Raw genomic sequence first — 10,842 nt, 5'->3', positions numbered from 1 at the left:
CCTCCCCCCCCCCCCCCCCTCCTCCTCCTCCTTCTCCTCCTCCTCCTCCCCATAACATCCCATTACCAATCCTCCTACCCTTTCGCCCGGACACGGATGAGCAGAGACCGCGGATCGATGACGGCTGGCGGGCCAGAGGACCTGAAGCTTTATCTGCATCATATTCGTGGATGTGAATGTCCTTTAAAATGCTAATGGACTATCCGTGGCTGAAAAGCTTACGCTGGGAAACATTTTTCCCTACTTCACACCGATCCTAATTACCGACACGTCTCTCGGATGCCAAATGGCGCTCTGCCCCTGATATTATATTTCCTGCGACCATTCGAATGTCTTGACACTCCTACGACTAACTCTTAACACGAGTGTTACCATAAAATTCACGTACTTTGTTAGAAGCACGTTTGAAGATAACATTTCACTGGAATTAGCGCTCTTTTTCTATATGTAATAAATAATGCAGAATGTAGTTGACAAACATGACGAGTACGCGCATATGTGTTCGGGGATAATGGTCAATGATTTCTACGATATTATATTCCCAATAAATAAAATGGTATTGTTTTAGAAAGCGTCTTTGATTTGCTTACGACATTGCGCACATAATCCTATACACGGAGTTATCGCGTATGTATTCTACACGGGGCAGCTATATTTGATAAACGAATCCCCTATAAAATACTATAAATATTATGATATTTATCTGACCAAAAGCAGCAAGCAGTTACCATTAATTACATTATGTTTTTTTTTTTTTTTTTTTTTTTTTTTTTTTTTTTTGATATCACTGAAACATATATCAATATTACGTTTTAACGATTTTAGTACAGATATATTCTCGTGATGCTTCTTTACTTAATTTTTGCTTAGAAAGTTTGACATAGAATCAATTAATACATCGTAGAGGTAAACAACGGTTTTCTAATAAAATGGAAGAAAGAAAAAAGTATGTATTCTATTTAAATAGTTTGTGTATTAATAAAATAATTAAACCAAACCAAAGTATGTCTTCTAATTAAATTCGATATTTATCGAAGTGCATTCTCCGAAATTGAACGTACTGCAAAAGATTTTTAAACGAAACATAATACATCTAGACAACACTATTAGCTTAAACAATCATAAGTATTAAAAAAAAAAAAAAAACAAAACAAAAAAAAACCATCAATATCAGATTTTTTCATTAAAACTTACACTTATAAGCATTATTTAATTAAATTTTAAGAAAGTATATAATTAAAGTTAATAAAGAGAATTTTTCTTCGGATAGTAAGAGATGAATTATAAATTAAAATATTAAAGAGAAGAAACAAAATTTATAAATATAGCGTATTTGTTAAATCGGTTACAACCAATTTTTATTCGTAATTTTAATTATTACATAGTTGAGAAGGGTTATTTGAGAAATTTGTGAAAAAATTATTCGCTAAAAATGGAATGAAAATACTACAATAACATATGGTCTTTAATTCAATTTTGTTTTGACTCTGAAAATATAATTTCAAAATTAAAATAAATATTTAAAAAAATTATATTTCATGTTTTCATTATTTTAATTTAAAAATATCTCAATTTCGATTATTATGTTAATATAGGGTAAGGATAAAATAAAATATTGTGGGTAATAGATATTTTTAATTTTTAATTAATATTAATTTTATATGAAATTCTCATGTGAAGAAAATAAAAAAGAATTGATTAAAATGTATTTTGAATTTTATACAATCTCAATAACATATTTTTTCGTGCTCATTTAAAACAAAAATGTAAAATTCATTGTATTTTAATTAAATTATTTTTTTGTATTAGAAATGTAATTATATCAGATTGTGCAATGCGATATATCAAGGCTGCATTCGATTGCTAAGACAATATAATATCAAACGTGACATGAAATTAATGAAACAAAACAATTTTTTCTAAATAAAATATTTCTCGTATAGACGTGTGAAGCTAATGTAAATAAAAATGCAGAACGTACTTAATGATTGTTAAATTATAAAAAGTGATTCTCAATTTTAAAAAATCTTTAAAGCTGTTGATTTAAATACACTACTAATAGCAACTTTTGACCATTTCATCACGCCCACTTTTTATGAGAAATAGTAAAATGTTGAAAAGCATTAAAAAACGTAGTACAAAAAAAAAAAAAAAAAAAAAATGCCATTTCACTAATAGAATCCTCAAAACAATAATATTTTCAAAATGCCAATGAAACATGATGAACGTCTAAAATAGTATAAACTATATAGTGATAAATTATGATTATAATTAAAGCATAATTAAATTATTTTATACTTACATTAGGCTATTATATCGAAATCACAACTCGAGCAAAATTTATAATTTCATAAAATTTCCAAAATTAGTTACGTTCAAACGAATTTTTTTCATGCCATTTGTTTATGTTTTTTTGTTTTTTGTTTTTCATAATCATTATATTTAATGTAAGAAAATTTAATAAAATCTTAGCAAAATGCAAGCCTAATGTATAATTTGAAAAATTATGAGAGCTCAGAAGTCGCGATAAATAGTGTGTCAGAGTCGTAAATCTGACATAATATTGCCATATAATACCTACGTATCTTTCACTTCTGTCGATAATTATTCAACGCGTGTTCCAATACGAAGAAAGAGTGCACTCAATACACAGATGGATGACAAATTTGCAAGTATCCTGCGATTACGTATGCCAATAATTTACAAATGCTCATTTCGAATAGAATATAAACACAATATTTTTTGTCGGATAAAATCTTAATTTAGTGCGTAAAATGATAAAATATATTTTATCGTATAAAATTTAGTTTTCATACGTTATATGACGTGAAATAACATTGCAGTGTTAGTCAATTGGCAGAAAAAACTTATATTGGTGCTGTTCAATCCAATGATAGAAATAATTACAAAATTCTTGTATATTAGCAATACAATATTAGTACAAACAGTTATATAGAGTAAATTGATTAATTGAGTAATAGTTGTCTCGAAGCTCTAATTAATAATTTGTAAAAAAAATCATTATTGGCTTTGATAGGAAATTACTCGTTTTGTTAGCTTTGTAGCTGAATCTGACATTTTCTTTTGCACTGTAAACTGTACTTATACACGTATCTTATAAGGCTCTAAAGGACAAAAATGGATTGTTGTGTTAAATCAAAATTATAATGAACTTCATACATTAAAGAAATAAGCAACATTAACAATTAACGAGTCAGCAAAGGCTAAGGTGAAAATATTTAAGATTATAGAAGAAGACTTGCCGGGGTAGTGCTAATGACAAGATTATTAAAATGATATCATAAACACGGAGACCATTAATAATCGCTATTATAGTATATGTTATATATCTGATTAGGAATTTTAGGAATGAAGTTTTACTACACTGAAAAGTAGGTTGTCTTCTTATTGTTATGACTGGATTGTACATTAAAAAAAGCTACACAAGATTGAGACCGAAAAAATTGATACATTTTTCGCGGATTGATTATCGAGAATGAAAACATATTAAATTTATTGTCCCTGTTGAGCTTGTTTTTATAGTTTCATGAAAGCGAGTTCATTATAAGTAAGCTGTTGAAAGGATGAAATATGACAAAAGAAGATAGAAACGATGACAATTGATGGACTAAAGTAACATATTGATGACAACATAAACACGAAAAAGTGAAATCAGTAAGAATACTATGTAATAATTTAAAATTTCGAACCCTGTAACTAGTAACGTCTTATCCAACGTTATATTCTATCCTTACTTATTACATGGCAAATATAGTTGTAATTATACATTGTTTAGCTTTGTAATTGGCAATATTTAAAGATTTTATTTTATTTGCGTTTTATCGAAGGATTGGTACATATATATTTGGTACATATATACGGTTATATAAGCTCATATAAAATATATTATACGTACTATAACTTTAATTATAATTCATTTTTGGTAATATAATTATTATATCTATTATACGAATTATAAACATTTTTTTTTCGTTCTCGACATAGAAGAATGTTTTTTTCTTTTTTTTTTTAATCTAACGTACAAATGTACATGAATCAAACAAACAAACAAACATGTAAGAATATTAAATTCTTTGGCTATACTATATAAGGCGTAAAATGATATGGATACAATGTTACCTCTATTTTTACAATATACATTTTTAGCAAAAAGTTCTCTGTTGCAATTTTTTCTTTCATTACCTTATATATAACCTTGTAATCGATATTTTTAAACCAGAATATTTATCTTACATTTTTTTTGTAATCAATATCATATTTTCACAACTTATAATTTCAAGGCGTTGTTATGTGCAATAATGCAAAATGGAACAGAATAATAATAAAAAATAAAAAAAAAACTAAACTATTATATTAGATGATAATGTGTAATAAATGATAGATATCGTATAAAAGAATTTTCAAAAAATGAATTTTTATAAAAGAACAGATATTAATTTAATTAGGAAATTCGAAAAAAGTAAATAGAAAAATAGATGGAGACTCCTCGGCAAAAAGAACACAACATGACTTGACTTCAAGTTACACAAAAAATTTTGTTACACTCTACGTTCTTAACAATTAATTTACCAATACTTAGGCTTTTCGAAATAGGTTTGTTTCACATGTGGAATAATAAATTAAACACTTGGGCTTAAGTCATATGCATAATTTGTGTGATTAAGTTGTTTAATAAGAATGTTTCGTTTGAGTTGGATTTAAAGATTCAGTATTAAAAAATTCTTAGTTCCAAAGTATAATACTTTGTTAAATGAATCGATCTGGACAAAATTTATGAGTAATTTATTTCAATTTAATGCTTCATATTTCACAAGCCTGGAAATGAATGATTTATCATAATTAAAAATTTATTTATTTACACTAATGGTAAATAACATTTTTTTTTTTAATCGAGCTACACTACGTTTGTAAGTACCTATCAAAATTTTATAGATACGTCATTTACACTTCTACGTACATTTAGTGATGTTTATTATTGGATGATTTTATAGTCTTCTAATTTTATAGTTTCTAAGAGTTTAAAATATTCAATTTTAAGGCAAATGAACTAAAAGGTAAAATAAAGAAATTAGGGCGTAGGTTTTGTTTATTCCAAAAAAGGTTTTTTTTTTTCCAAAAAAAAAAAAAAAAAAAAAAAAAAATGAAACAGGGTGTATGCAAATGTCTCATTCGTCTTTCTCACTTTAGTTTTGTAGACATATGCATGTGCGCATTAACGACTAGCCTGTGCTGCAAACGAATGAAAAAAGAAGATTAACTGAAAGAGAAGAGAAAGAGGCGGAGTAAAAGAGAGCGATAGTAGTGTCATGCGTCTCTATATGTTAACGAAAGGGTTGGGCGACAAAGAGAAAAGCAGAGAGTTTATTTGAGAAATTTTGTAGGACAATGAGAGATAGGGAGAACAGATTCGTCCAAGCGACACGTGCCACTAGCCTAATCATGGTTTCAATAGTTCCAGCTAGGCTAGCACCCCACCCCCCGCTCCCTTCTCAAATATAGATTGAAACTAAGCGAGGCGTGATAATGGGGTTGTAGAGGCTCGCGTCTCGCTTGTTAAAGAATGGTGACTGGATTTACATTATCGAGGGTGTAAGAGAGCAATGCAAGTGTGTTGTGTACTTTTATCCTCCTGCCTCTAAACGAGTTAATCTTTTAGCGAGAGATTAATCTGCGTGAGAATAACCTACTTTGCTTCATACTTTGATGAAATAGCAATTTCGTAAGAGCTTGATAACTCATAAATAGACGATGATATTTTATGATAAATATTTGACACATCTTATTGCGCTCCTCCCCTCATTAATTAACTGCCTACATATAGAGATAGGGCAAAATGATTTTTTTTATAAGATGGTAATTCATGTTACGCCCGATGTTAGATCTAATCGCATAATAAATAAGATTATGTGTAATATACATGTGTAACAATAACAAATATTCATAGTTTAAATATATAATTTCCTTAATGTTTGGTGTGTGCATGTGCGTGTGCGCGCGCGCGTGTGTGTGTGTATGTGTTTTTGTCACCTGGCCTTTGTGAAAAGTAAATTATTAGCATACTAAGTAATAATAGTATTATCATATGTATTACAAAGTTCACAATTTCTCAACATAAGGATTTTATAAATATAAATAAGAAAATATAATTGACATTACATGCTATTTATAATTCTTACGAAAGACTCGATTGTATATAATTTAATTTTCTGCATATAATACAATATTATTAAGAATCTTCTGTATTCTATAATACAACGTAGTTCGCTGTAAATCTCATGATTCCTTAAATTAATCTAACATTAACAATATATTTTTAATTAAGAAATATATGCTTAAGGAAATAACACTTTTATGAAATTCAGCCGTAATCAATAGTGACTTTTACTTTGCGTGAAAATTATTACAACAAATATAAAAAACCACGAATCCTAATAGACGGTCGTGCAAAAACGTATGTTTGAATGATGATTAAAGTACGTGGCTACGAGCCGCGTGTAAAGTATATGTTAGATCCTTGCCACGGACACGTCGTCGACGTTCATTCGCTATTTTATGCTTCGTTTTGCACACATTACCCTCATTTCGTTAAATTGAGAAGTACATTGTTATTATTTTCATTTTGCTTTTTATAACGAAATTAATTTATTTTCTGCGAGCTTTACACCATTAGATATCCTAATACAATTACGTAGTATTATAAATATTAAAACCTATAGAATATTGCTGTTATCCATGAATTTTGACGCTCTTAAAAGGTTAAATAGTATAATTTATGGATTTACTTTGACATCTTTTAAGATACTTAGCCATAAATCCAATACAATAATTATATAATCCTTATAACTCAGTAGCTTTTACAAATAAATTAAATAAAAACAAAGCAAAGCAAAATAAAAAAGTGTGATATGTAACAAGATGAACTTGAAGCCTAATGAGTGAGACATTAAAGGGATGCGAGATTCAAAATTTAATAATTTCGTCGCTCTGTCTACGGGTAAATTGAGTTTGTGGGCGTGTCAGTGGCCAATCGCTTTGGCCCGAAGAACATTCAAGAGATGAGGGATGTTTTTCGACAGCGACTACATCAATGCCGTCTACATGTAGACATCCGTCCCTGAGTTAGGAAACAGAGCGTAACAATGCCGCGAAGAACCGCTGCTGTCGACGCGATTTCCTACCGACTGGGTGGCTATCCTAGCAGAAGCTCGAGGTCGTCTAGCGGAAGTTTCTTTATCCACGATTGAGGAAAGGAAGGCTGCTAACCTCAAAGTTCTTAAAAACTGTGCGCGATGCGGTGGCGCTGCTGAATTTTCTTGCAATATCGATAATATTGAGGGTTTGCAAAAACCTCAACAAGTAGGAGGAAACCGTGTCGTCTCGAGTAACCAAGTTCATTGGCATGATCACTTATCTCATGTATGGAAAAAAAATTTTTGCTCGATTGACACATCTGCCAATTAGCTAATGTTAAATTTGCAAGGCTGTTTAACCAATAGTTTGTTCCAAATTTCACTCGACATTTACGCAAGTAAGGGGCAAGTACTTACAGTTACTGGAGCAGACATATTCGTATAAAAGTGAAGCGACAATTTCCTCGGTGGCACGATCCCAAAATCCATCACAGGCAACAATTAGAAAGTCCTCTGTACCATCGAGTTCTATTCGTTTTATTTCTGGTTCGCCAGACACAAAAGGCTTATACTTAACATCTCCTGCAAATGTAGATAAAATAAACATATATACGTAAATATTGCGAATTTCATTGTAATTGATTATTATAATGCGAATAAAGTTATTATCGCAATTACATTTTCATCGACCATTAATATTCTCATAATATTCATAATATTACGAATAAGCATAAGGCAATGTGCGATAAAAATAATTCATTATTTAAATAAAAACTATTTAGGAATAGTATGTATACGTTTACATTAAGGTTAAGCAGAGAAACGTCAATAATTTTATCGTATAAATAGTTAGAATCAATGCGCAAGGTACAGAGCGCACATCTACCAACGAATGTCAAATAGTCGTACTATGCCAAATAATTGCTAATATTCCATCGGGCGACGGAGTTCATGTAGATAGTAGTCAGATGTTCTCTTTCAATAAACTCACGTTTGAACAACGTCGATTCGCCTCATCGATGACCTGTTTATTGCAATTACCGGCCGTCAGTCAAAAGCGCAGTGAAATGAATGAGGGCGGATACGGGGGCAGATAGATAGATAGCTATAGTACAAAAGATAGATAGAGAGAGAGAGAGAGAGGGAGGGAGATAGAGAGAGAGAGAGAGAGAGAGAGAGAAAGACAGAGACAGAGACAGAGACAATGGAGGAGAGGGTAAAGATCGTGCGAGGGAAAGGCAAAAGACATCGCGCGAGGACTGCGCACGACTCGGCACCATGAAGAGCCATAATACACGCGAGGCTCGGTTGTGTAATTAAAATTAATGAACTAATTAAGGTAACGCCAAAGAGAGAGAGAGAGAGAGCGAGAGAGAGAGAGGGGGGGGGGCAACTCATTTTAATAACGGCGCCAAACTATCGTAGGTAACTTCCGGTTATTACGCACGCTCTTGCGCTTCGTCTGTGACGGTGCTCGGAATCTATAGTCACCGATGCAGGATACGCTGCTCGCGTGAGGGAATGCGGCTTTGATAAGACTTTCCTCCCTCTCCTCATTATGGCCTCTTTATCAAGGCGCGAGCTGACGACACTCGATAAGCTCCTCGTGCTTGAAAGGATAATCGCGAAATCGTATAACGCGGGTAGAAATTTTAGGGAGATCGATCGGCGTCCGGTCACTTTGATGACCGAAAGATCGAACTTGGTCCTCGAAAGTTTTTCTTCTTGCGCTTTATGCCTCTTTCATCTACCGTAGTAGGCACGATTTAAAAACCAAGAGTTACTCATATTTCTCGTTTTCTATGTAATTAGAGAGTAACGGTGAGCCGCAATTAATAAGTCATTTTTTTCTACCGTTGCTCCGCTTTTGGTCATGTCGGTGTTGTAAACTTTTGCGCCAAATTCGCCTTTTCGTTTTCAAAACGCCAAAACCACGACAATGTTATTTTCAGCAATGCTGTTTGATCGAAAGCTTAATCGAAACTTATTTGAACGCTCATACTGCATCACAATATTATACTTAAATCAAAAGCTTGCAATTATATTGTTTCACCATAAATTTCTTTTATCAATGCCGTTTAAAACCAAATTTCTTGCAATTCTTGTAAAAGCGAAAGAAGCTCATCAAAGTGTATAATTTTATCCAACAAAGGTATATAAATTTTATAAATTTTATAAATTATTTATTTTAAATACTCTTCCCGGCTTTTAGTGTGTAATTTTGTTGAATGGTTACCTAGACTGTACAACCTAAAAGCAATTCTTGCACGGATTAACAGAAACTCGACTTCTTCTCACTCGAATAACGCAAACGATTTAAATCTCCAACAATTATGGAATAATTTTAATCCATTGAAATTCATTTCTAACTGACAAAAACAAAAAATACTTACGGATGCATACTCCATCGCTTAAGAAAGTGCAAAAATAAATAGTATTGAATAAACGATAAAATATACTTATTCAACTAATTATTTCGCATGAAACATACTGAATAATCCTAAGTCTGCGCAACGCATTTATCGTTTTATCGATCGAATAAATGTTATTACATTTCATGTACTGTAATATCCAATAACTGTATAATTTCATAACGAAAATAGCCGAGCAGTGGAATTTGCATCGAAAGAGAATTTCTCATGTAGTACAAAGCGCATAATCAGAAGGTCGCTTATCAGTGTGCCGTCAAAGCCACCGATTCACCTGCGTGCAGAAGCAGGGCGGTCGGTCGGGAGCGTGCAACTTGCAAAAGTAGCAAAAACCAAGAGAGCCTGACCAGCGGCGCAGCTAATCGCGGTAAATGAGGCAAAGGCATGGCCGCTCACAACGATAAACGACGCTCGAACGTCGAGGCGAAATGTGCAACAGCGAAACATGGCTCTCCTATCTCGCTCGCAGCGCACGTCGTAGACGACACACCAGGGCGATAAGCCGTTGCCTCGCGCCCTCGCCTGGGCTCACGTACTCTTGCGTCAGCGCGCGGAGGCTTACAGGATACGAGGACGCGGCCGGAATGACCGAGCGCCCGAAAATGGGCAGTGAAGCCCATAAAGGAGCGCGCGAAGCGTTGGCCTTGGCTATATTGGGCACCGAGGAGCGAATTCGTCGGCTGGTCAGGGCGCTGCACTTGTCCCTCTGCGCTTTGTCTTTGTGCTCGCGGTCGCTTGGTTGCCCCGAACTCGGTTCCGCTATTTTGATTGCTCGGTACGCCGGGACTATTAAGCCTGCCAGGCGTTTCGTGCGGATGGATGAGGAGCGGCCGTGCGATAAGAGATTCAGCCATTCCTTGTGGCAGTTTCACTTTTTTGTTGACCTCCGAATGGCCAGTAATGGGAGGCCGTTGCACATTCCGACCCAAGCCTGCATTTTACTTGTTCACATCTTTAGTTGATGAACATTGACTTTGTTCTTCTGGTGGATCTAAAAATGTCTTGCGCGTTTTGTAAGTATTGTCCTCAAACCCTTAATGTATCCTTGGTATTTTCATACGACTATTGATGACACATTTATTCATTCGTCTATTCCAGCAATTCTTGTTTAATATTTATACGTTCGCTTACTTTATAGTGATTAGATTTTCTCAATTACACACTAGTCTTCCAAAATAATTTTCTTTATCACTGACAAAAAAGTAGAATTTTACTTTCAAACACTTCCAATTGATTTGATGTTATATTTTTCGAAAATACTC

At 33.0% G+C, this 10,842-nt stretch overlaps 1 protein-coding gene across 1 annotated transcript in view; it reads right to left on the bottom strand.

The window, feature by feature from the left end:
- The window catches only part of LOC105359015 (uncharacterized), a 133,758-nt gene that overhangs the window by 112,482 nt on the left and 10,434 nt on the right, over positions 1-10,842 (bottom strand). The window contains exon 7 of the mRNA XM_011495490.1: positions 7,569-7,733. Within this exon, the coding sequence (XP_011493792.1) occupies positions 7,569-7,733 (165 nt within the window). The remainder of the gene's footprint in view (positions 1-7,568; positions 7,734-10,842) is intronic.

The sequence above is a fragment of the Ceratosolen solmsi genome, unplaced genomic scaffold (genome assembly GCF_000503995.2).
Source record: "Ceratosolen solmsi marchali unplaced genomic scaffold, CerSol_1.0 scaffold1, whole genome shotgun sequence".
NCBI lineage: Eukaryota > Metazoa > Arthropoda > Insecta > Hymenoptera > Agaonidae > Ceratosolen > Ceratosolen solmsi.
The sequence above is the reverse complement of the archived record's forward strand: the minus strand, read 5'-3'. Positions and strand labels throughout refer to the sequence as shown.